At 41.3% G+C, this 26,684-nt stretch overlaps 1 protein-coding gene and 1 long non-coding RNA gene across 2 annotated transcripts; both read right to left on the bottom strand.

The window, feature by feature from the left end:
- Positions 1-3,323: 3,323 nt before the first annotated feature.
- On the bottom strand, positions 3,324-9,769 carry LOC146657135 (uncharacterized). The gene is made up of 3 exons (XR_014914035.1): positions 8,811-9,769; positions 6,174-6,239; positions 3,324-5,219 (listed from the first exon to the last, which is right to left on the bottom strand). It is a non-coding gene; the product is annotated as an uncharacterized LOC146657135 (long non-coding RNA).
- Positions 9,770-15,030: 5,261 nt separating this feature from the next.
- LOC146657134 (uncharacterized) lies at positions 15,031-23,784 on the bottom strand. Its single transcript, XM_085426912.1, has 8 exons — positions 23,453-23,784; positions 22,802-22,937; positions 22,619-22,709; positions 22,087-22,507; positions 21,619-21,787; positions 21,306-21,523; positions 18,126-18,197; positions 15,031-16,786 (listed from the first exon to the last, which is right to left on the bottom strand). The coding sequence occupies exons 1-8, from the start codon at positions 23,481-23,483 to the stop codon at positions 15,669-15,671; spliced, it is 2,256 nt and encodes a 751-aa protein (XP_085283038.1). The 5' UTR covers positions 23,484-23,784; the 3' UTR covers positions 15,031-15,668.
- Between the last annotated feature and the right edge of the window lie 2,900 nt (positions 23,785-26,684).

The following is a 26,684-nucleotide window of genomic DNA, read 5'->3' as shown; positions in this document are numbered from 1 at the left end:
GTGCACATTGAAGAGAACGGCAACCTCAACATCGAAGTTTACCGGAAGCCTACACACACGGACCAGTACCTCCTCTTTGACTCCCATCACCCTCTGGAACACAAACTTGGAGTAATTAGGACCCTACACCACCGGGCAGAACATGTTCCCTCTAAGCCTGAAGGAAAAAAGAAGGAACACACACATGTAAAGGAAGCACTCAAAACGTGCGGCTATCCTAAATGGGCGTTCTTAAAGTCAGCACAGAGGCACAGAAAAGAAGATCAGACACCAGCGAGGGAGGATAAGAAAGACAGACGCAACAACATTGTCATCCCCTATGTAGCCGGTGTATCAGAAAAACTCAGGAGAGTTTTCTCCAAGCATGACATCCCGGTGCATTTCAGACCCAGCAACACGCTCAGACAAAAACTGGTTCACCTGAAAGACAAAACGCCAAAACACAGACTTAACAATGTGGTGTATGCTGTACAGTGCAGCGAGGAATGCCCAGACCTCTACATTGGAGAGACCAAACAGCCACTTCACAAGCGCATGGCACAACACTGAAGAGCCACCTCCACAGGACAAGACTCAGCAGTCCATCTGCATCTTAAGGATAAAGGACTCTCTTTCAAGGATGCCAATGTTCACATTTTGGACAGAGAGGACAGATGGTTTGAAAGAGGAGTGAAAGAAGCCATCTATGTCCACTGTGAGCGACCATCTTTGAACAGAGGCGGGGGCTTACGACACCAACTCTCTGCCATCTATAATCCAGTTGTGAGACCCTTTCCCAGACGCCTTAACGCCCACTCACATCCTGGGCCATCTGATCTCAGGAATTCGCATGATAAGGTGGGGGCAGGTTTCACAATGAACTCACCCGAAACTCTGGCTGATTGGGACCCACACCCAGTTTCACACCTTGGCTCAGGCGATTAGAGGATCATCAGGGGGTCCTTTTGTCCCTCTGTGGGGGGTTACTCCCACTGGGTTTATATCTGGGACTCTCCACCATTTGACCTTAGAACGTCTTCAAGCAACTTAAAGAAGTCCAGACGCTTTTCTTTGCAAGCTCCTTTGACTACTCAGACTGTGGTTTTTTTTAACACGATATGGATAAGATCTTGGGGAAGAACAACAGGAATTTAGAGACCTGGTCACCAGTGACGGACATTAGACCTACTGTAAATTGGAAGCAGTTTTTTCGCACTAACCAAAACAACTACCATCTTCACCTCATGCGGCCCCCTTGGCACCGACTGGATGCTTGAGGCAAAAGCTGACGGGAATAACAATTCTCCTTTGATAACAAGACCATTTATTGTATCTCTCTCCTCATTCAAGACCACGCGCGTCGACCGAAGATTGTTGACTTTTACCTAATAAAGTGAAGAGACACTTTCTCTCAGCAGGACACTCACACACTCACACGCACACTGACACAGACCTACACTCACCCCCCCAGCCCCACCCCCCACACCCTCCAAACGCCTTCGAAGCTTATGTCTTCTATGTTGTGAGATGTGATGATTCATGTGCTATGTGCTTATGTGTTTCTTTCTGTTCTCAAACTGATCTCCCTGTGTGAGCTCAGTCTTGGGGGAGTTCTTTTTTCTCCTCGTCTTTCCTCGTGTTGTGGATTTTCCATTATTATACCTCTCGGACCTGTCTTACCCATGTGATGTTTGTGTAATGTACTGTATGTATGGTTGGAAGGGTAAGCTGGCGCTGGCAAAAGGTCGGCACCCTTAAACCAATTTCCTTCGGGGTCAACCTTTGGGATCAATAAAGTTTTATTGAATTGAATTGATATGCAGACAGAATCCCAGCCGGTCACAGCACATGGCAGCCCCTCTGTGAGCCTGGTAGTGCTGGAGGTTTCTTCCTGTTAAAAGGAAGGTTTTCGTTGCCACTGCCACCATAGCTTTTGCTCACAAGGGCCATAGTAATTTTTTTTCTGTTTTCTTGATATTATTGTAAGGGTTGTTACCTTTCCAAGCAGCTCGAAGAAACTGTTGGTGGAATTTGGCACTATATGGCACTAAGCAAAACTGAATTGAATTGAGTTCACATCTGACAATAAATAATCAATCACCAACCAATTAGATATATATTTCTGACTAATCTTGACCTCTTAACTGTTTGTGTGTGTGTGTGCGTGTGTGGTGGTCATATTTGTATGTCTTGTCTAGCATTTATTTTTCTTTCCCATAATTAGAACTCCTTGGCTGCAAAGACAAATTTATGGTGGCGATTCTAAGTGTCTTTTGCAATCTTTTTTTTATTTTTTATTTTTTATTAATGATTTGTTGTATTCCTGTGCTCCATGAATTTACAGTGGATGGAACGTCATTGCTCTGAAACTGAGACCCTTGAAGAGCTGCAACAACCTCCCTGGTTCCAGCTTGATCCACTAACTCTGATTGGAGAACCTTCAAATAAATAGGAATACCCATTAGGAATTTTATGTGTAACTAATACAACTAACTTAATAACAAGATTTGCACAGCTACCTTTAGGAATCATTTTATTTGAAATTATACCTTGTAAAAGAAATCAATAAACTTTGACTCTGTAATATTAAATAAAATGTTGCACAAATGCCCATTTTTTTCTTTTTAACTAATCTCACATAACTTTATTAATCCCAAAAAGGGCCATTTTTGTCTGCTCATTCACACAACCTATAAAAATTAATGATCATAAATATGAATCCAAACGACCCCTGTCAGCATTTAGTAGTCTAACAGCTAAAGATTAGTACAAATATATTACATTGCATTTTTTGCTTAGTTTTGGGAACAACAATGAGCATCACATTTGGATTCACCTGTAGTTTTCTTTTCTTGTCTGCATTTTGAACCACCATAAATCTTGATGTTAGACAACCTTTGACATCCCGCATTAACCCAGTGTGAGAATGAAGACACAATTTTGATATTTGTAAAGAAATAAACTTTATTGAACTTCCTTTTAATCTGCATTTATTTACTTAGATGTATTTGTTGGAATGGAGCAGGAGAAAGACCACCATATAGAATAAAATGGTTGCAGCTGCAACTGCAAGTAGTATTCACCAGGTCAATGGATCCAATAATTGCCCACATGTACATCTAAAACATTTATGAGGATAGAATGTTAGTGGATGTATTCTTTTATTGTGGTAAGTATCTCTGTGTAACAAAGACAAACTGCTCTTGCCTGTAATGTTCTCCTGTAAGATTGTCATCTTGTAGGCTCAGACCAATGCGTGCTTCATTGTCAGCATTTTGCAGCTGTATTTCCGCTGCATGAAGGACAAATAAAAATCTTAGGAATACCATGTGGGACCACTGAATCTCAGGAATCAAACATATGTAGAACTAACACTTGTACATACCTGACATTGTTCTTCCTTCTTCTGCATGTGATGAAGCCGAGTTTCCAAAGATAAGACACATACAGAGGAAATAACCATTACTATCTTGGAAGAATTAGTGATTTTTATTCTATAAGTGGAAGATCTAAATATTAGAATGGAAAATCTGGAAGAATTTTTGATTTGTATTCTAAAAACTTGAAGAACTAGAGATTAATATCATAAAAATTAAAGCATTAGTGATTTTGATTGAACTTACCTTGAAGCAAATCTCTTCCAGTCTGCTGTATTCTTACCACACTCTGACATCACTGCCCCTCCCACCCAAACTCATGACTATAAAGACCTTTCAGCCAATCACATTATTAATTCTGCCTATATTACCAGGTACTAGTACTTGGAATTGAAGATGATTCGCTTGGAGTCTTTTCTGTAATTATAATAAATAACATTCAGTGAATCTGTTTTGTGAATCTTATTAGTGTACTGTAACTTTAATCTGGAATTACACCTTTTCAAACAAATTATTAAACTTGTTTTTTTAAGTGTTGTTTTAATCTACAGTTAAAATGGGACTTTTAATCTATAGTGCTTCAAGTAGTAAGTAGGTATATAACAGTATTATATAAGAAGGATTACATTACAATGCTGCTCCTCATGTTGTGATTCAGCTGCAAATCTTTGCATTATATTCTTTTTGAATACCATGACTGTGGACTTTTCCCATCCTCCATCAGTGTGAGAAAGAAAACACAGGATTTTGCAGTTGAACAACAAGAACTTTATTGAACTTTATCTGAACATTGTTGTATATGAACATATGTGTGCAGGTGCATGCATGCTTGTGTGTGTGTAGCTATGTTTGTGTGTCTTTATTGGCAGTCATTTTCCTTTCCCATCAGCAACACCGTCTGCCTGCAAAGACAAATGAAGAGAGGAGATTCTTAGTATTTGTTGCAGTAACTTTCATCTGATATTTCATTTCTTCATAGCCGTGTTTCTGTATAACTTACATTGGTGGGCACATCATAATTGCTGGACTGAGGCTCTTTAACAGCTGCATCAATCTTAACCTCCTAGGTCCTGGCGTCCAAATATGTGGACATCACATTTTGGGTTATTTAGACCAAAATACTCAATTTTGCTCTACAAGGGCCTGATATCCACTTACGAGGACATTATACTGCTACTGTTCTATCAAAATTTTAAATGGATATCCTCATATGTAGCTCTCATTTTTCTTAGAAACAAAAATCTGGCAAGTCTTTGTTTTTACATTCATCAGGTCCCAATCAGCCCAAATATCAAAGAGAAAATAAAAATGCATGCCATGGAAGAGTTCAGGTCATAGGAGGTTAAGAAAGAAAGTAACAATTGCAGGAACATAGCATAGTTTTTTATAATTTATAATTTATACTTATACTTAGAGTGTGGCTAATTTCCTATCTGGCTATTGAACATCTACAGGTATGTAACAATTTAATAAAAAAAATCTGATGGTACTGATGTCAGTGAAAGACCAAGGGGATAGGCATCTCCATCTGATCAATGCGATGTGGAGACAAGGTAGGTGATTAACACTAACAGTTAAAGAAAAGACTTTTCAACTGTTAATGACTTTTTGTGTTACTACAGGAACTTACAGTGGCTGGCACATCATTGCTCTGAGACTGAGACTCCTGAAGAACTGGAGTCTTACTAATTCCATCTTGCTCCAGTAACTCCAGTGCATTGTTTACTGTATCCAATATTTCAAAACGCCATCTTCCTCTCACATGCAAGACATACACTGGGACCCTGGGATCCGAAGTATTCTCCTCTTTTTTCATTGTCTTGCTCTTGTGAAGAAGCCACCTGGTTTAGGGCATGTGGTGCTCTGTTGTAAAACATTACATGCAAAAATGAACAGTCAGATTAAATGTGGTTCATGTAATGTAGTTCTGTATTGAAAGATCAAGGGATTGGGATGAAAAAATGAAAGCATCAATCATTTGTATTGTATAACTGGAAGATTTAGGGAATATGATGAATAAAATGAAAGAGTTATTCATTTGGATTGATGGAATTCTGATTGAACCAGCATTCAAATAAACCCCTCTTCTCCATCTTCTCCAACTTCTGCTAAAAGGTAACAACAAGGACTCCTAATTCAAGCCTGTTTCCACCGCCACTCCTCCAAAGTTGGCTGTTGTGCTCAATGATTGTTCAGGCATTTAGACAAATGAATTCTGCTGTCTTTTATAGGATGATGGATCTTGGAAAATAGGAATAGCCATTAGGAATTTTATGTGTAACTAATACAATAAGATTTGCACAGCTACCATTAGGAATCTTTTAATTTGAAATTATACCTTGTAAATGAAATCAATAAACTTTGATTCTGTGCTATTAAATAAAGTGCTGTACAAATGTCCACATAAACAAAGGTGTTATCTATTACTATTATTATTATTAGCAGTAATAATAAAATATAATATTAATCAGGATCAGAGAATTTTACTACTGACTGAACCACCTATAAAAATGAATCCAATTGAGCCCCGTGTTGAAATTATTTTTAAAAACACATAAAATATAATCAAATACATAAAATATAAACAAATACATTAAATTAAGTTCAGATGTTTGGTGCACATAGAGTGGCATGTTTCTTAGTCATACCGGGTACATAAGCACAATGTTCAAAGCATTAGTCATTTATATTATAATACTGGAGTGTCTAGGGACAAAGATGAAAATTATGGAAGTTTAGCTATTTTTATTACATAATTGGGAGGACGAGGGATTGGGGTGATAAAAAATGAAAAAATAGGGATTTGTATAGACTTACCTTAAAACAAATCATTGCCAGTTTGCTGTACTCTCATCACACTCTGACATCATTGCTCCTCCCACCCTAGTTAATGACGAGACAGGTCTTTCAGCCAATCAGACGATCTAGTTTGCAATCATTGTCTAGGGTAACAGTTCTTGGAATGTATTATTAAATTAAATAATAACAACAGAATCCAGTCTTTAAGGCTGGACCCAAACTATGCTGCAGGTCCCAAAGTCAAACGATTACTGTGGAATCACAAAAATTGTCTAAATTCTTTAATCTTTAATAAAATGATCAGCGTTGCTGCTCTACCAGGTGTAATAATTACGTTTAACATCCAGGCATCCATCTTTTTTTCCACTCGATAAAAGTTAACATGACAGTTCCCGGTGGTAAGGAACAAATGCAATCGCATGGCAGGATGCTGTAAATGGACCAAACTTCAGTCAGGAGAACAACTGAGAAAATCCATCCACAATATGAGGTTAGTCATTAATTAAGAACTTAATTTATCTCAAGGAAAATTCGTTTGTCAGACACATGCTCAATCATCAACCACTTAGATGTCTTTTTCTGTCTTCCATGATTGCTGTTAGGGGTGGATTTTGATTATCGATTTATCGATTAAAATAGATTCTAGCTTAGATAATGTTGTATTGATTTATTAAAATCCTGAATCGATTTTGAATCTAATTCACAGCTAAAACAGTGACTTAGAGCAGGTACGTGGATTCTGCACACATGCACCCGACAGATCAGAATCAGTGAGATGTCGCCTTTCTCACCTGACAACACGGACGCGCTCGGGGCTGAAAGCCGACAGTTCACTGATTCTGATGTTTCAGTGGGTCAGCACTTTATGTTTACGCCCTTTTTGCGATAGATTCTGAAGCTGCAGGTTGTATCTCTCTAAACAATATTGACTGAACCAGCAGCAAAAGAAGATCCAAAATAAGCTTCACATTTCCCTTCACATAAACATCATCATAAATTTCATCTTACTTTTGGTGCTTTGCTTTCACCACAATAAAAATCACACTTCATGCAGAGCTATCTCTCTCTCTCTCTCTCTCTCTCTGTGTGTACTTCAAAAACAGTTTCTTGTCTAGAAATCTCAGTTTTCTGCATTATTTACTTGCTTATTACGCACAAGTCTACCATTGTTTACAACGCTGTCAGACGCTGGTTTTTTTTCGCTTTTACTTACTTCCGAAAAGAGAGCCTAATTTTTGCTGTTCAATCAGCTACTGAACAAATGTAAACTTTTTAAAAATTGTGCAAAATTGCATAATGCTTGGTTTTGTCTCTAATAACACCTCAGTAACTTTGCTCTATTTCACTTCAGCAGCATCATGTTTATATGTTGATTAATTGTTTTCTTTCGTTTTTGATCTACTGCAGAATATATTTAAGGTCATCTGCTATAAAATCCCTGGCCAGGAAAATGATCGTGATCAGAATTTTAATATTTCTGACTGTCTGAGGCAAAAAATTTAACTGAATCGAATCAATCGATTTGGGACATTGTGAATCGGAATCGAATTGATTCTAGAAATCCGTGATGATACCCAGCCCTAGTTTTTGTCCCACTTATCAGCTTTATCCCCTAGTCAAGTCCATGTCTGTTATGTTTCCTTTTTTGCTTTGAAAGTCTGTGTCCTATGTCAATGTATCAAGTTTTGCTTCCCCGTTTATTAGGATCAGCTATGCCTCCCTCCCGTTTGCCATCCCTCGGACTGCACATTCTCCACAACATTCGCCTTCACCCCCTTCACTGCTCACCTGCTCTGCTTGGTGGAGGATGTGCAGCCCGGCCCGGCCTGAAGCTCTGTTAGCTGCCTGGCCAGCAGTTTGGTCATCAACTCTGCCACCAGCTCCATTTTCACCTCAACAATTACTTCAGTCATTAGCTCAGTCTCCTGTTCAGTCACCCTCAGTTCAGTCACGCTCAGCTCAGTCACCCTTAATTCAGTCTCCTGTATTGCCGCTATCCAAATTTCCTGTATTGCCACTATCCAAGTCTCCTGTGTTGCCGCTAGCTCAGCCATTAGCAGGGCCTGCACCTCAGCCATTAGTTCAACTTCCTGTTCAGTCCATCGCTCAGTCGCCCCTAGCTCAGTTATGTGCTCAGTCGCCTTTAGCTCAGCCATCAGTCCACTCATTGGTTCAGCCATCATCTTCAACTACTCATCTTAAGCAGGGAACACACTTCATAGAAACATTTAATGGTTCTCAAAAGCTGGCCATGTGAGAGACAGTAACTCCCTCCAGGGCCTCCCAGAGGCTGAGTGCCAGCCACCAGCCGACTCAAGACCCCTGGAGGTTAAGACACCAGCGCCAACTACTTCACCTTCCGCCTCCGTCCTCTGCTGGGTTTGTTGGTGAACATTTTCAGCTTCCTGAGGACTGCATCCCGCTGTCGCTACCTGAGCCAAACCAATTTGCTGCTCAACTCCAGCCAGTGTAAGGAATACCAGAGGTCTCTGAGCCTACTGGTTCTGTTTTGTGCTTGCCAGAGGTCCCTGCACCAGCTGGTTCTGCTCTGTATCTGCCAGAGGTCCCTGCATCAGCTGGTTTTGCTCTGTATCTGTCAGAGGTCCCTGCAACTGCTGGTTCCTCTCTTTGTCTGCCTGAGGTCCCTGTACTTACTGGGTCTGTGTCTGTCTCCGCTGGAGGGTCAGAGGGTCCCATCCAGTCATCTGCCTCCACTGGAGAGTCCGAGGGATCACCTCAGCTGTCTTCTGCATCCGCTGGAAGGTCCCAGGAACCTTCTGTACAGCCGGCCTCCGGACCAGCTTTTCACACAGTGGGCCTCCGGAGCTGAACCTTTTTGGACTATTGTGCTCATGGCCTACGGGTCAACCCTTGAACCATCAGTGAACTGTTCTGTGAGCTCCTGCGTTTCTCGTGGACTTTCTGTTTTCACCTTTTGGGTCCTCAGTTATTCCTCTACACAGCTCACTCCGCTAGCCATGAGAAGTTGTTGAAATACAGCAGGAGAAAAATAATCACATAGAGTGCAATGATCACAAAAAACAGCAATGAGGATTATCTACATGAACAATTTGTCCAAACATCCACGTCTGCACCTGAAAGTTATCAGTTTCTACGAATAAAATGTAAACATGATTGGATTTATTATAATGTATAAAATATCAGTGTATTATGAAGAGAAACTGCTCTTACCTACAATGTTCTTATACAGGATGTTCAGCTTGTTGGCTCTGGAGTTGACCAAAGGGTGCTTCATTGTGAGCTTTCTAGGGAGCTTGGAAGGAAAAATGCCTGGATTTCCTTATGTTGCTTGCCGATGTTTCACCTCTCTACCAAGAAGCTTCTTCAGTTCTAAGGTCAAACGTATTGCTTATTGCACTGTAGAGGCTGGTGAGAGACAGTATTTCGTTTCAGGCTGGGTAACTATGGAGTGCCAGGACTGCCATAATGAATTAATTAAATACTCCATTAAATAATTAATTAAATGTGTCAATAATTAATTAGAATTGGAATTAATTAATTAAATAAATAGTTATGACACATGTAATTAATTAATTATTGACACATTTAATTAATTCTTTATTTATTTCACATTTTAATTAATTATTGACACATTTAATTAATTGTTGACACATTTAATTAATTATTTAATGATACATTTATTTATTTCATTTTGGCAGTCCTGGCGCCTGGCTCTCATCATGAAATAATTTTATCTGTCAGCCTCACCCATCAAACTCAGGGGGCGGGGTTAACGCTGATCGAGTCAAAACCATTGCTTTGGCCTGGTGGCCATTGTTTCTAGCACACAACAACCGGCATGTGGAAGCTAACAGAACTGAACTTTGAAAAACCCTGTTCGTGTGTCACCAAATACCGTTTTAATATTTTTTTAGCCGAGAATGTAGTGGTTTAATCTTCATGTGTCTGGTCGGTTTGTCAAGATACAGCCTCTTTGCAAAAGTGCTTCGATGATTTCGGAGATGTCTGCCCAGTCTCACGGCAAAGCATGGGATAGACCCGCTCGCCTCGCAAGCAATCCCACCGACAAAGCGCAGGCCCCGGTACACAGCTGTAATAACCCCCGCTGACTTCTTTTACTGAGGTTATATTTATCGGTGTTTTATTTCCTGATGTTCTTATGTGTCCTACGTGTTTCAGTCGCCAATTCTGAATTATAACTAACATTAAAAACATGTTTAAGGAGGAGAGAGAGCAAATAAATCTGTTTAACATCTGATCTTTGGGTTTTTGTTCAGCAATCAGCGTGACCTGTGTATAAACGCATAAAAGAGATAACGTTGGTGTTTCCGTCATGTAGTAACTGCTGGCTTTAACTGTACAAAGGTTGTTCGACACTATGAAACACATACAGACTTCATGATGTTCGGCTAATATTTTTATTGTGAATATTAATCATGAGGGTAAACGGCCCTGTACACCACGGAGCGAGGTCAGCATATCCACGATATCCTCAGCTCCATGAGTTAACACAAAGTTTCTCAGCTGACTATCTAACTTCCAACTATTCCAGAGACGTGAAAATATACAACATAAAGAAAAGTGTAAGAGACTCAGCAGCAGATTAGAATAACAGTTATACATTTAATAAATCACCAAATGAATCCAAGAAACGAGCAAACCTGTTCGGACAGTTTGAGTTTGTGTTCCCTCAGCTGCAGACTCGCTGCTGTTTAAATGTTTGAAAAGGAAGATTAGATATAAAGCAAACGTCAAACATAGACTCAGTCTGCCTTCACATTTGATATGAGGCCAGCACGTATAGTGGCTGTGTCCTGTTTTAAGATCATACATGTAAAATTGTTGTCTGACCTGCGTCGATCCAGCCGCTCAGAGTCCGTGGTTACCATGGTTACTGCATAAGCAGCTATAATGTTAACAGCTGGCACTGAGGAAACCTACCGGCAGCATGGGTGTTTATGTTTTTCATTGCAAAAGAACCGTCTGAATGGTTAACTGAAGTTAACTTGGATAAATTATAGTTAAGGAGTATCACAGATAATGCCTACGTGAGCTGTGTGACTGTTCACCACTACACTGAAATCAGTAGGCTATTACTGAAATACACGTGCTATATCATAAACTATAATATAAATAGGGAGGTCCTATTAACATGTTTAGTTTTAAAGGACACCTTCCTGCCTTTAGTCTCATTCATGAGCAGTATTAGTTTTCTTCTAACATCCAGAAGTCTGCACGATGTGTTTCATAGTTTGTAATAAGCCTTTGACAGGTAAACATAACATGACCGAAAAAGCAACAAAAAAAAAAGAGAGAGAGAGAGTGTTGACATAAGAAGAGAAAATGCTCTCAATTATGGAGACAGGCAAATGGTTCATTTATGTTTGATGTGTGTTTATTCCTCCCTAAATATCGTCGGTGAAGTTTGCCATGCACGTCAGATTTTCCTGCGTGTCCTGGGTCTGCCCCGGGGCCTCCTCCCGGTGGGACATGCCTGGAACACCTCACCCAGGAGGCGCCCAGGGGGCATCCTTGTCAGATGCCCGAACCACCTCAGCTGGCTCCTTTCGATGTGGAGCAGCAGCTGCTCTACTCTGAGCCCCTCCCGGATGGCCGAACTTCTCACCCTATCTCTAAGGGAGAGGCCAGCCACCCTTCGGAGGAAGCTCATTTCTGCCGCTTGTATCCGCGATCTCGTTCTTTCGGTCACTACCCACAGCTCGTGGCCATAGGTGAGGGTAGGGACGTAGATCGACCGGTAAATTGAGAGCTTCGCTTTTACACTCAGCTCCCTCTTCACCACGACGGACCGGTGCAACGTCCGCATTACTGCAGCTGCAGCCCCAATCCGTCTGTCGATCTCCGGTTCCCTTCTCCCATCACTCGCGAACAAGACCCCGAGATACTTGAACTCCTCCACTTGGGGCAGGAACTCATCCCCGACCCGGAGTGGGCACTCCACCCTTTTCCGGCTGAGAACCATGGCCTCGGATTTGGAGGTGCTGATCCTCATTCCCGCTGCTTCACACTCGGCTGCGAACCGTTCCAGTGCGAGCTGGAGGCCTTCACCCGATGAAGCCAACAGAACCACATCATCTGCAAAAATCAGAGATGAGATTCTGAGGCCACCAAAGCGAAAGCCCTCCGCCACTTGGCTGCGCCTAGAAATCCTGTCCATAAAAATTATGAACAGAACCGGAGACAAAGGGCAGCCCTGGCGAAGCCCATCACCCACCGGGAACGAGTCCGACTTATTGCCGGCAATGCGAACCAAGCTCTTGCAACGGTTGTATAGGGATCGAATGGCCCGTAGCAATGGGCCAGACACCCCATATTCCCGCAACACCTCCCACAGGACACCCCGAGGGACACGGTCGAATGCCTTCTCCAAGTCCACAAAACACATGTAGACTGGTTGGGCAAACTCCCATGCACCCTCAAGTATCCTGGAGAGGATAAAGAGCTGGTCCAGTGTTCCGCGACCAGGACGAAAACCGCATTGTTCCTCCTGTATCCGAGGTTCGACTAACGGACGAACTCTCCTTTCCAGCACCCTGGCATAGACTTTCCCAGGGAGGCTGAGGAGTGTGATCCCCCTGTAGTTGGAACACACCCTCCGGTCCCCTTTCTTAAAGATGGGGACCACCACCCCGGTCTGCCAGTCCACAGGTACTGCCCCTGATCTCCACGCAACATTGCAGAGGCGTGTCAACCAGGACAGCCCTACAACGTCCAGAGCCTTCAGGAACTCGGGGCGGACCTCATCAACACCAGGGGCTCTGCCACCAAGGAGTTGTTTAACTGCCTCAGTGACCTCGCCCCCAGAAATTGGCGGGTCATTCCCCTCATCCCCAGACTCTGCTTCCTCCTCGGAAGACGTGTCAGTGGGATTAAGGAGGTCCTCGAAGTATTCCTTCCACCGCCTGACAATTTTCTCAGTCGACGTCAGCAGCGCTCCGCCAGCACTATACACAGTGCAGGTAGAGGACCGCTTTCCCCTCCTGAGACGTCTGACGGTTTGCCAGAATCTCTTCGAGGCAGTCCGAAAGTCTTTTTCCATGGCCTCTCCGAACTCCTCCCACACCCGAGTTTTTGCTTCAGCCACTGCCCGAGCCGCATTCCGCTTGGCCTGTCGATACCTGTCGGCTGCCTCCGGAGTCCCACAGGCTAACCAAGCCCGATAGGACTCCTTCTTCAGACTGGTGGCTCCCTTCACCTCTGGTGTCCACCATTTGGTTCGGGGATTACCACCACGGCAGGCACCCACCACCTTGCGGCCGCAGCTAAATGCAGCAGCTTCGGCAATGGAGACGCTGAACATGGTCCATTCGGACTCAATGTCCCCAGTCTCCCTCGGAATGCTGTTGAAGCTCTGCCGGAGGTGTGCGTTGAAGATCTCGCGGACTGGGGCCTCTGCTAGACGTTCCCAGCACACCCTCACTACGCGTTTAGGTGCACCAGGTCTGTCCAGCGTCCTCCCCCGCCACCTGATCCAACTCACCACTAGGTGGTGATCAGTTGACAGCTCAGCCCCTCTCTTTACCCGAGTGTCCAGAACATATGGTCGCAGGTCTGCTGATACGATTACAAAATCGATCATCGACCTACGGCCTAGAGCGTCCTGGTGCCACGTGCACTTATGGACACTCTTATGTTCGAACAGGGTGTTCGTTATGGCCAAACTGTGGTTAGCACAGAAGTCCAATAACAGAGCACCGCTCGGGTTCAGATCAGGGAGGCCGTTCCTCCCAATCACGCCCCTCCAGGTCTCGCTGTCGTTACCCACGTGAGCATTGAAGTCTCCCAGCAGGACAACAGAGTCTCCAGGTGGAGCACCCTCCAGCACCCCCCCCAGGGACTCTAAGAAGGCTGGGTACTCTGAACTGCCACTCGGCGCATAAGCGCAGATGACAGTCAGGACCCGTTCCCCGACCCTAAGGCGCAGGGAACAAACCCTCTCGTCCACTGGGAAAAACCCCAACGTACCGGCAGCAAGCCGAGGGGATATTAGGATACCCACCCCAGCCCGCCGCCTCTCACCAGGGGCAACTCCAGACTGAGACAGAGTCCAGCCCCTCTCCAGGAGACTGGTTCCAGAGCCCAAGCCATGTGTAGAGGTGAGCCCGACTATATCTAGCCGGTACCTCTCAACCTCACGCACTAACTCAGGCTCCTTTCCCACCAGAGAGGTGACATTCCATGTCCCTATTGCCAGTCTTGGCAGCCGGGGGTCAGTCCGCCAGGGCCTCCGCTCCTGGCCGCCACCCGACACACAATGCACCCGACCCCTATGGCGCCTCCTGCGGGTGGTGGGCCTGCGGGAGGATGGGCCCATGTCTCCTCTTCGGGCTGTGCCCGGCCGGGCCCCATAATAATTAATTATTGCCACATTTAATTAATTCATTATGGCAGTCCTGGCACTCCATAGGGTAACACCATACGAAATGACAATAAACTTCTTGAGTCTTGAAATGGTGGAGAATCCCAGATTTAAGCCCTAAAGGAGTGACCCCAAGGGGGTCTACGATGACCTAAACTAGGATGACCTGAATTACTGAGAACCTTCACAGATTTATTTTGAACAACACTTCACATTTGCATTTCCACTAATTGGAGCACAAATAATTTTTAATATCTACAGCATCAGTTAAAACCAATAAATCTGAGAAGTCAAACGCATAAAGAATAAACAGTAAAACACACCTGCTATGATTGATGTTCTTATTCTGTTTTTTTTTTTTTTTCTTTTTTTTTTTGGGGGGGGGGGGGGGGGGGGGGGGGATCGATTTCCAAAGACACACTGCATACAGAGAAAAGTAAAAAAAAAATCCCTTAATATCTTTGAATAATTGATTAAGATTTATTTTCTATGGGTTGCATTAGGAAATGGGATGGGAAAAAAAATGAAACATTAGACATTTCTTTGCCAAAATTGGATTGAAAAAAACTGAATAATTAGTTATTTAGATAGAAGAAATTGTAATTGGGCTTACCATTAAACACATCACAATGTTGTTATTTGGAATCAGGTATAATTTGTGAGGACTTTTATTTGTGTTAATTCAGCTAATGTTATTAATAACATCTGCATAGCATGCCTGTATAAAATATGAGTTATTTGGAATTACAGCTTGGAAATGAAATCCATGACTAATGATTGTAGAACAAAGACACGTCATTTTCAAATTGAACAGAAAATTTTTTATTGATTTTATTTTTCTCCATTTGGCATTTGTTATAAACAACATATGCATATCAATATTTGTCTTTTTTTAAACAACTATTATTTTAGAAGTAAAAAAATAAAAACAATACTTAAACTTAACTAAAAAACTTGCATGATCAAAGTGAGTAAAATGTAAAGAAAAAAAAAACCCAGAGCAACTGTGTAAAATCAGTAACAAAAAAACTCACATGATCACAAAGGTCTTGAAAATTTAGTATAATTAAAAATTGCAACCAAAGAACTCTGAGATCAACAGGATCTAACATTCACATTCTCTCTCTGGACATGACCTTGTCCTTGTGTTGTCATTGTGGTCTCATTCCTTCCTCTGTTGTATCTCCTGATCTCAAATCGTTTTTTTCTTTAACTGTGGTCTCCATCTGTGGTCCCTGTTCCTTTATCTCTGTGTCCTCTGTGCTGAGTGCTTTGTCTTTTTCTGTAGTCTCTGTCTGTGTTCTCATTCCTTCCTCTGTTGTTCCTTCTGATCTCAAATTATGTTTTTCTTCAGCTGTGGTCTCCATCTGTGGTCTCTGTTCCTTTATGTCTGTGTCCTCTGTGCTCAGTGCTTTGTCTTTTTCTGTAGTCTCTGTCTGTGATCTCATTCCTTCCTCTGTTGTTCCTTCTGATCTCAAATTATGTTTTTCTTCAGCTGTGGTCTCCATCTGTGGTCTCTGTTCCTTTATGTCTGTGTCCTCTGTGCTCAGTGCTTTGTCTTTGTCTGTAGTCTCTGTCTGTGGTCTCATTCCTTCCTCTGTTGTTCCTTCTGATCTCAAATAATTTTTTTCTTCAGCTGTGGTCTCCATCTGTGGTCCCTGTTCCTTTATGTCTTTGTCCTCTGTGCTGAGTGCTATGTCTTTTTCTGTAGTCTCTGTATGTTGCCCATTTTTATCTTCAGCTATGTCAATTGTGCTCAATCCTTTGTTCTTTTCCTTATTTTTTCTTGTAATATCTCTGACTCTTTGTATGACTTTTTGTCTTTTGCTGGTATCTTTAGGTGCCTCTTTAGTCTTGTGACTTCTGAGCATCTTTGGACTTAACAGCTGTTTTGCAGTCAGGCTCTTTGGTCTTTTTCTTTCTTGCTTGTTGCCCTTTTGCCTTGTTTCTCTGCTTTCATCACACTTCGCCAAAGAGCTTTTCTTCATTAGAGACCTTTTCCTCTTTTTTGGGTGTGCCACTGGAGACTCATAGCTAGTCCCAGGGCCATCTTCTTTTACTCTAACTGTGTCTTTGTTTTCAGTTGTTCCTTCTTCCCTCAAATCGTTTTTTTCTTTAACCCTGGTCTCCATCTGTGGTCCCTGTTCCTTTATGTCTTTGTCCTCTGTGCTGAGTGCTTTGTCTTTATCTGTAGTTACTGTGTGTTGCCCATTGTCATTTGTCCTCAATCCTTTCTCTTTTTCTGTAGTCTCTCTCTGTGTTGTCATTCCTATTGAGTAACATAGAGGTTGCACAGTAAGACACAAGGGATAGGGAAGCATATCCATTATATTCAGTGTTGGGGAGTAACGGAATACATGTACCGCCGTTACGTATTTAGAATACAAAATATGAGTAACTGTATTCCGTTACAGTTACAGTTTAAAAAGGTGGTATTCAGAATACAGTTACTTTGTTGAAATAAATGGATTACACTGCGGTACTTTCCTGTTTCATTTTGTCGCGGGTCAGGACTGTTTGGGTTTTGTTTGACAGCTACGTTCTGTTGTTCCAGGCAGCAGCGTTATGGTTGCCATGGTTACAGGGCGACGCTCTCTCTCTCTCTGCGCGACTGTGTGTTTCCTGGGTGAGAGAGCGCCTTTTCGTTGTTGTTGTTGTGCTAAGCTAACAGGCAGAATGCTACAAGCATAGCTCTAAAGAATGTAGCATCATGGGCAGTGTAGTCAGTGTTGCAGGGAGAATGGACTGCCATACACGTTATGGGTCTGTGAGCGCGAGGAGGGAGAAAAAGGGGAGTGGAAAGGTACGAGTTGTCGTCGAGGAAAACGGGAGCTGGAAGCATGTAAATATAATAATAACCACTTCAGCCAAGAAGAGTGCCTGACGAGCCCAGTTGTAAGTAAGCTATTAAGACTCGACTGTACACCGTGTTTGTGTTTTCCTCCGAAAACAATAAGTTCCGTTGGAGCAGCCTTTCAACGCCTCTCTCTGTCTCTCGCAAAAAAAGTGACCCACACAACAAAGTAAAGCTATTTTTCGGCTACGAGCCGACAGGGACCCCGCCGTATTAGTCAGAGGTCCCTTTACTACGGTTCGGAGCCGCGGACCTTCAGTAATAGTAATAAATCACACAGCAATAGTACATTCACGTTGTTGTAAAAAGCATGATAATATATTAAGTAATCCAAAGTATTCAGAATACGTTACTGTCATTGAGTAACGTAACGGAATACGTTACAGAATACATTTTGGGGCATGTATTCTGTATTCTGTAACAGAATACATTTTAAAAGTAACCTTCCCAACACTGATTATATTGCTATATACTCCCCCTAATACAATCCTATATAAACATCACAAATGCTACTGTTTGTATATGTATTATATATTTGAAGAAAAATCAAAAGTCCAACAAGTGATTATAAATGAGCAGTCTGTTATAATTGAAAGCAAAAAGTTCTGTCATATATTTCTGTAAATCTGAGATTCTGAACTATATATACATACAGATTACAGCTGGTAAGTAAATATTATATAATTTCTCATTAACAGAGATATTATTGGGGTTATTAGAGTTGTCCTTATGGAGAAATGAACTACACACTTACCAAGTGCTTCAGGGATGTGTGTGGTGGCCATCTGGAGAAAATCAGTGATGTGGACAGGATCTACAAGCATTTCTAAAAGACACAGAATGTTTTTATGTTCCTGCAGCTCCAGTCATGCTCATTCATGCTGCACGCAATGATGTAAATATAAAACAGGTTGTATTTCAGACCTAATACAGATTTTTATGATATATTGAATTGAAATTGCTAATTCAAGCAACCAATGATTTATGAAGAAACATCCTGAAAAACAACAGGGGTGCACAAAAACAACAGGTTGTAGTTTAGACCTAATTTTTTTCAAAAAATTATTTTGTAAGGAAGAAGAACTGGCGACCAGAGCTCACAGTATATGAAAATGAATTGGATTGCCATTTTGAACTTAAATCTTACTTTCCAATCCAGAATACTAACCCTTTCAATTTATTTATCCTACTTCCTAAACTTTCCAAGTTTACCAAGCTTAGTACTGAATATAACACATTCATGTGAAAAATTAATTCTTCGATCTTAAATATGATCAACCTATCTCTAATAATCGGCTATGTACCACAGGCCTTCAAGCTGGCTGTAGTTAAACCTTTACTCAAAAAGCCATCTCTAGACCCAGCAGTCTTATCTAATTATAGGCCAATCTCCAACCTTCCTTTCATATCAAAAATCCTTGAAAGAGTAGTTGTCAAACAGCTAACAGATCATCTGCAGAGGAATGGTTTATTTGAAGAGTTTCAGTCAGGTTTCAGAGCTCATCACAGCACAGAAACAGCTTTAGTGAAGGTTACAAATGATCTTCTTATGGCCTCTGACAGTGGACTCATCTCTGTGCTTGTCCTGCTAGACCTTAGTGCAGCATTCGATACTGTTGACCATAATATCCTATTAGAGCAATTAGAACATGCTGTAGGTATTACAGGTACTGTGCTGCAGTGGTTTGTATCATATCTATCTAATAGACTCCAATTTGTGCATGTAAATGGAGAGTCCTCTTCACACACTGAGGTTAATTATGGAGTTCCACAGGGTTCAGTGCTAGGACCAATTCTGTTTACATTATACATGCTTCCCTTAGGCAGTATCATTAGAAGACATAGCATACATTTTCACTGCTATGCTGATGGCACCCAGCTCTATCTGTCCATGAAGCCAGATGACACACACCAATTAGTTAAACTGCAGGAATGTCTTAAAGACATAAAGACCTGGATGGCCGCTAACTTTCTGCTTCTTAATTCAGATCAAACTGAGGTTATTGTACTCGGCCCTGAAAATCTTAGAAATATGGTATCTAACCAGATTCTTACTCTGGATGGCATTACCTTGGCCTCCAGTAACGCTGTGAGGAACCTTGGAGTCATTTTTGACCAGGACATGTCCTTCAACGCACATATTAAACAAATATATAAGACTGCTTTCTTCCATTTTCGCAACATCTCTAAAATTAGAAATATCCTGTCTCAGAGTGACGCTGAAAAACTAGTTCATGCATTTATTACTTCCAGGCTGGACGACTGTAATTCATTATTATCAGGATGTCCAAAAAACTCGCTGAAAAGCCTTCAGCTAATCCAAAATGCTGCAGCAAGAGTCCTGACAGGGACTAGAATGAGAGAGCATATTTCTCCTGTTTTGGCTTCCCTTCATTGGCTTCCTGTTAAATCCAGAATTGAATTCAAAATCCTGCTCCTCACATACAAGGTCTTAAATAATCAGGCCCCATCTTATCTTAATGACCTTGTAGTACCATATCACCCTATTTGAGCGCTTGGCTCTCGCTCTGCAGGCCTACTTGTTGTTCCTAGAGTATTTAAAAGTAGAATGGGAGGCAGAGCCTTCAGTTTTCAGGCCCCTCTTCTGTGGAACCAGCTTCCAGTTTGGATTCGGGAGACAGACACTATCTCTACTTTTAAGATTAGGCTTAAAACTTTCCTTTTTGCTAAAGCATATAGTTAGGGCTGGACCAGGTGACCCTGAATCCTCCCTTAGTTATGCTGCAATAGATGTAGGGTGCCGGGGGATTCCCATGATGCATTGAGTTTTTCCTTTCCAGTCACCTTTCTCACTCACTATGTGTTAACAGACCTCTCTGCATTGAATCAGATCTGTTATTAACCTCTGTCTCTCTTCCACAGCATGTCTTTATCCTGTCTTCCTTCTCTCACCCCATCCGGTCGCAGCAGATGGCCGCCCCTCCCTGAGCCTGGTTCTGCCGGAGGTTTCTTCCTGTTAAAAGGGAGTTTTTCCTTCCCACTGTCGCCAAAGTGCTTGATCATAGGGGGTCATATGATTGTTGGGTTTTTCTCTGTATCTATGAAGCGCCTTAAGCGCCAACTTTTGTTGTGATTTGGCGCTATATAAATAATTGAATTGAATTGAATTGAAAAAAGGAAATATCAATATCCTAAATTTTGATAGTCTCATTTCCTTGACCATTTTTGTCTTTGTGTTTTTTGACAGTATAGTTCATTTTATCAGTAGGTATCTTTAATTTGATTACTATTTTGCTTATTGTTTAGATATTTTATGTTGTTTCTTTCTGCATTTGTATGTTTAGTTATGTGTTGCCACTGGTTAGTTACTGGTCACGTTTCCTGTTTTTGGTGCCAATTTTATGTTGTTTAGTTTAACATTTACCCCCTGATTAATTTTGTTTTCTACATCTGTGGTAGATTCTCTCTGCTTTATTTTTGTCCTCCTGAACTTTGTATACGAATTAGTATCCATGGTGTGCCTCTGTTTCCTTGTGGTGACATACTGTTTTCCCATGTAGAAAGTAGATAAAAAGAAAGTAAACAGAAACTAGAAAATGAAGCCTAACAGCTCTGCATTTCCTAGTTTCTGTTTACTTTCTGTTTTGTACATTGTATACAGTGGTACTTCTGAAATATCATTGTGTTTGTCCGCTATATGATATGTTGAACTGAAATTGCTAATCCAAGCAACCAATGATTAATAAAGAAAAACCATGAAAGTTATCAGGGTTCCACAAACTTTTGCATGCCACTGTGTAAATACAGCACAGAAAATATATACTTGTATACAATTTATACTTTAGATTATAACATTTTGAGTCCTCCTTCCTCACTACATCACAGTAATGACATTGTGACATTTATAAATAATGTATTTGTTACACATGCTAGGTAACGACAGTGATGAATAAGTAGTAAAGTTGGATCTTACGTGATTTTTTGATCCGGATGGCTTGCCTGTGGGTGTGCAACTCCCTTCTGCTCTTCTTCATTTCCAACTGAAGTGCAAATAAAGTCCCCTTTAAAGCCTTACGGGAGGCTCTGACCTCTGGCAGTTGTGCATCAATTAGAAATTTCAAGAACGCCCTCACATTTCCAATCCGAATCCTTTTGGTTGTCACGGCATGTTTATTCAGATAAGTTGTCCATCTAAAAAAGGCCCACAAACAAACACAAATCAGTAATCACTTTAGTATTATTGAGATTACTGGACTAATATATCACAGATATTTGTAAAAATGTACTCAGTCAGTCTTTCTCTGTTGTCCATAAATGCAAACGTCATTGCAGGGACTTGATTGTGAGACATGAAATATGCCCAGGCACGGACATATTGGACCCGTTGTTTGGCGTTGTCGACATCCTTTTTACTTGTTCCACAAATGTGCTGAAACCAAGCATTCAGGACTTTCTCTGTTTAAAATAAAGTGTAGTAACAACATAGCAATTAGGAGTGTCATGACAAATTGATGAAGTACAGAAAAGATTCTTCTAATTGAATTGGTTGACAATGATATTTGGAAGATATTGCTAATTAGCAGGATTTAACTTCCTTGATAGAATTCAATTAAATTCCATTCAAGTCACAACAACATTTGCCTCAAGGCACTTTATACTTTAAGATAGAGCCTACAATAATAAATAGAACAACCAGTTATCCAAATTCACATTACACTACACAACAAAAAACACTTTTGTTAAATAATTCATACCAAATTTAGGAAGCCGGGCTGTTGGGTCAGGTTTATGTCTTTCAAATTTCTGGCGCTTTGGGGGGTTGAGGGGTTTGAGGCCAGGTTTATCCTTAGAGGATTTCAGTCTTTTCAGTTTACTTTTCAGTTGTTGTAGTTTCAAATGCAGTTCTTTGCAATTTTTGCAAGTCTGATGTTGGACTTGAGCATCATCTGACTGATTGACAGGGGAATGGACTGAGCTGTCTTCTCTAATCTCTGCAGATTCTTCACTGGTGTCACTGCTATCACTTTGCTCCTCTTGATCACTGCTTTCAGTCAGCTGCTCTATGTCCAGTGAGGTCACCATTGGAGGCTGTGGATTTGAACGTCTGAGAGCTTTGAGGGCTTTCAGATTAGCCAATCGTTTCGCTGTCCTCATTACTTTCTTCTGATCTGATTTCTGAAAGGGTATAAACAATAGAACAGCAATGTTTGAGAAAGTTAGTGAAACATGTCACATAAGAATGCATTCTAATTTAACAACAAAATGTAAGCTATACAAAACACTAACCTCAATCTCACAGTGGACATTTTCCAAGTGCTTGTCCAGTCTTATACGGTTTTTAACTTTACATACTGGACAGTCCAGCCTGCCCCTGTAACTGCATATCACATCCAGTTTGACAAATGTAACTACAACTACCACTTTAAATTGTTGCAATGTTTTTTCATATACTGTATGACAGTGACTTACACTGTAGAGCAGTAATTTAGCAGTAAATGTAATTCTTCTTTGTTTACAACATGGTGGTATTTTTTTAAATGCTGCCCAACTGCAACATATGGAATCAAGCATATTGGGCATTCTGTCATCTGACGTGGCATTTTTCCTGTAGAGAAGAATACACATCAGAACAGGTGAATAATTTTTTGCCAACAAGTCTTCAAATTGAGGAGCATATGTCCCAATACTTGAAAAATAAGAAGAGAAATATAAGAAAACCTTGATATATATATAAAAAGCCTACCACTTTGAATTGGAATCAGGACTTTGGTGGCATTTTAATGGCAGTTTGAAGGAAGAACTCCTTTTTAACATGGACGGTTATTTAAGATTTGGAAGCATCGCAAATTTGTGTTGTTAAAGAATTTCAAGGGTCAATGTCTCTATGCGCTGATTTCTGTATGTGTACTTATTTACTGTAGGGCTATGTTCCTTTTTGATTTGACACATAATCTGTCTAGCAGGCAGATGAAGCCTAAAAACATTTTTCACTCGAAATGATACGCAGATAGTACGATTAAACTAAATTCAATGGGCGCTCACAGACAATTACATAGGTCTTAATGTGTGGTGCTACAAGGTATAAAAGTATGAACAAAATAAAAACATTTTGTTACTCACTTGTTTCTTGACTGTGACAATATGTCACCATTCACGTAGGAATTAAGAAAGGAAACCTAAAAAAAATGAAAAAACGAAATAAGAATAATGGGAAACAGGGAAATTAAAATCTTTTAAACATTAGTGATTTATATTTAATAGTTGGAATTTTACTATTTAAATGTTACAAAAGAGATTAGGGATTGGGATCTTACAGTTGGAAGGATTTAGTGAATTTTATCCCAACTTACCTCTATGTAATTCCACAATCTTCAACTGAAACACTAACAGCTCTGCATATAACCTACGGGGATCTTAGCATTCAGATCTTCCAACCCATCATGCCCTCTGCTTTTATCATGTGATCTCTTACCAATAGTGTATATCTGAACTTGGAATGGAGGATTACTCGTTTGGAACTTTAAATGTAACTTAACTAACATAATTTGCATATCTTCCTTTGGAGATGTTGTTAGTGCGAAGTATCACTCATTTGAATTTATTACTTATGTTATAAAACAAGTTTACATTTTGAACCTAGAATGTCTTTTTAGCATAAATCACATTTGAAATTGGCAAAAAAACAAAAAACAAAAACAAAACACAATTCCCCTCTCGCCCATAAGGGCGTTTGGTCTTACTTATAATATAAGTATTATATTATAAAATGAGGTTTAAACTTGAACCTAGAATTCCTTTTTAGCATATATTGCATTTGTAATTTGGCAAAAAAAAACACCCAAAAAACAACAATTCCCCTCTCACTCAGGGCGCTCTGTCCATCAAGCTCAGGTCTGCTACAAGAAGCCTGGGAGCTTGAGGGCCCTGTGCAGTATTCAATTCATTTTAGGTCAATTTTATTTATGTCGTGCCAAATCACGACAACGGTCACCTCAAGGTGCTTTATATTGTAAGATAGACCCTACAATAATACATACAAAAGATGATTGCGATACAAAAGTATCTTAGTGTCACAGGCTGGGTCTCTGACCCAGCGCTCTGAGTTCATGTTTGTATTTGTCTCATTTTGTTATGTGATTAGTTTTGTGTCATTTCGTCTCTGTCTTTAGTTTGGGCAGCTTTTGTTTATTGTTCCTCTGGTTTTCTATGTTTTGGGTTCTTGTATTTATTCATTATGTATTAGGTCTGTTAGTTTGTGCTGTCATGTCTAGTTTTAGTGTTTCCTGTTTTATTCTGACAGTGTCATGTGTTCTTTGTTTATTGTATTTAGCTTTCCTCTCCTGGTCCTGTCATTAGGTTTATGTTAGTCAGCTGTTCCCCTCATGTGTCTCTACTTCCCCTGATCACCTCTTGTATGTATTTAAGCCCTTTGTTTTCTTCATGCCATTGTCGGTTCGTCTGTTTACCTCAGCCATAGTTCTAGTTTTCGTCTGTTAATTCCACGTTAGTCTTAGTCTGTTTATCTCACCAGAGTTACAGTTATAGTCTTAGTCTTTGCCTGTTATTTTCCACCTCAGTTATAGTTATAGTTTTTGGTCTTAGTACCTTTAGTGTTTTGTTTCTTAGTGTTTTGCCAGTTTGTTTTGGTTTCCTGGTTTAACCCTGCCGTCATTTAAATAAAGCCTCACCTTTCTGTTAAACCTTACTACTCCTCATCGTCATCTGCTTTTGGGTCCTGTTTCCACACACACCGGCGCACCCCGCCGTGACACTTAGTTCTTCCTAGGACTGTGCCCTCTGTATTTCTCAAGCTTCTTGTGTTCCTTCTTCCTGATGTTGCTGTCATTCGGAAATGCTACGTCTAACACTACAGCCATCTTCTTCTGTGATTTCCACAGAAGAAAGAAAACAGTAGAAGTCCAGTTGGTTATCCATCAACATTTTTTCTGTCTGCATCTAGAAGTCCCACAAGATTTTAGTTCGGTCATTCTCGATGACCCTAGTGGGCGTCTCCCATTTTGACTTCCAGGCCATATTGGCACAGATGTTCCTGTGTACTATTCCAGCCACTTGGTTATGATGTTTCATGTATGCTCTACTTGCTAGCATCTTGCACCCTGCTGTTATGTGCTGGATTGTCTCAGGGGCATCTTTACACACACTTCACATGGGGTTTTGCCTGGTGTGATAGACACCCAGCCTCTATGGACCCTGTTCTCAGAGCTTGTGCCTGTGCTGCCATGATTAGGGTTTTGTTAGCAGCTGGATAGCGTATGTATGTATATGATTAATTTGTAGTTGACAATACTTTGGGTGTCAGTAGGACTACCAAGACTCTGTATAAGTAAGCATATCATTTTATCTACTTTATTTAGACTTACCCACAACACTGGTCGTAATTGTTGTATTGTTCATAATGTTTGCACTCCGTGCTGATTGTCCCTTGGTTGAGAGCATGCCTGGATCTAAACCTAGTCAAGCTGGTCATGTCAGTACAGACCACAAGTGTCATGGAGGAGTTTGCTGATATGTTCAAGGGCATATTCCCAGGAGAATGCGACTTACACATTGACCCAGACGCCATGCCCGTCGTGTGTCTCAATCCAGAGAAATGTGTCATAGGTGCCACAGAAGTGAGTTACTTTGGACACAAACTCACCCAGGAGGGCATCCAGCCAGACCCAAAGAAACTACAGGCCATCAAAGACATGCCGCCTCCTGAGAATAAGAATGAGCTAGAGACAATGCTTGGAATACTCTCTTTGCAAGCTCCTTTGACTTGGAATGGTGAACTACCTGTCCAGATTCGCACTGCGACTATCAGAAGTGAACGCACCGCTGCGTCAGCTGCTCAAGCAAGACTTGGAGTTTGTCTGGGATCAGAATCACGACAGAGTCTTCCAGCAAATGAAGCATCTCATAACCAGAGAACCAGGCCCCATACTGGCACACTACGACACGACCAAGGAGCTACACCTACAGGTAGATGCATCCAAGTATGGTTTGGGAGCTGTGTTGATGCAGGACGGACACCCAACCGCATATGCTTCAAAGACACTGACCCCAACAGTGGTTAACTATGCACAGATCGAAAAAGAAGCGTTTTCACACCTACATATATGGCAGAAGAGTCATCGTCGAGTCGGACCACAAGCCGTTGGAGCACATACTGAAGAAGCCAATCTCTGTAGCCCCTGCTCGTCTGCAGCGCATGCTATTACAGCTGCAGAGATATGACATATAGATTGTGCACCGGCCCGGAAAAGACATACCCGTGGCCGACACACTATCCAGGAAACCATTGCTCGACCAAGACAGCACGCTAAGCGAAGGCATGGAGGACCAGGTCCAC

This window comes from Rhamphochromis longiceps, linkage group LG12, assembly GCF_057381845.1.
Source record: "Rhamphochromis longiceps isolate RC_006_pf linkage group LG12, R_longiceps_female_GT1.1, whole genome shotgun sequence".
Taxonomy (NCBI): domain Eukaryota; kingdom Metazoa; phylum Chordata; class Actinopteri; order Cichliformes; family Cichlidae; genus Rhamphochromis; species Rhamphochromis longiceps.
This window is presented reverse-complemented; position numbering and strand designations above follow the sequence as displayed.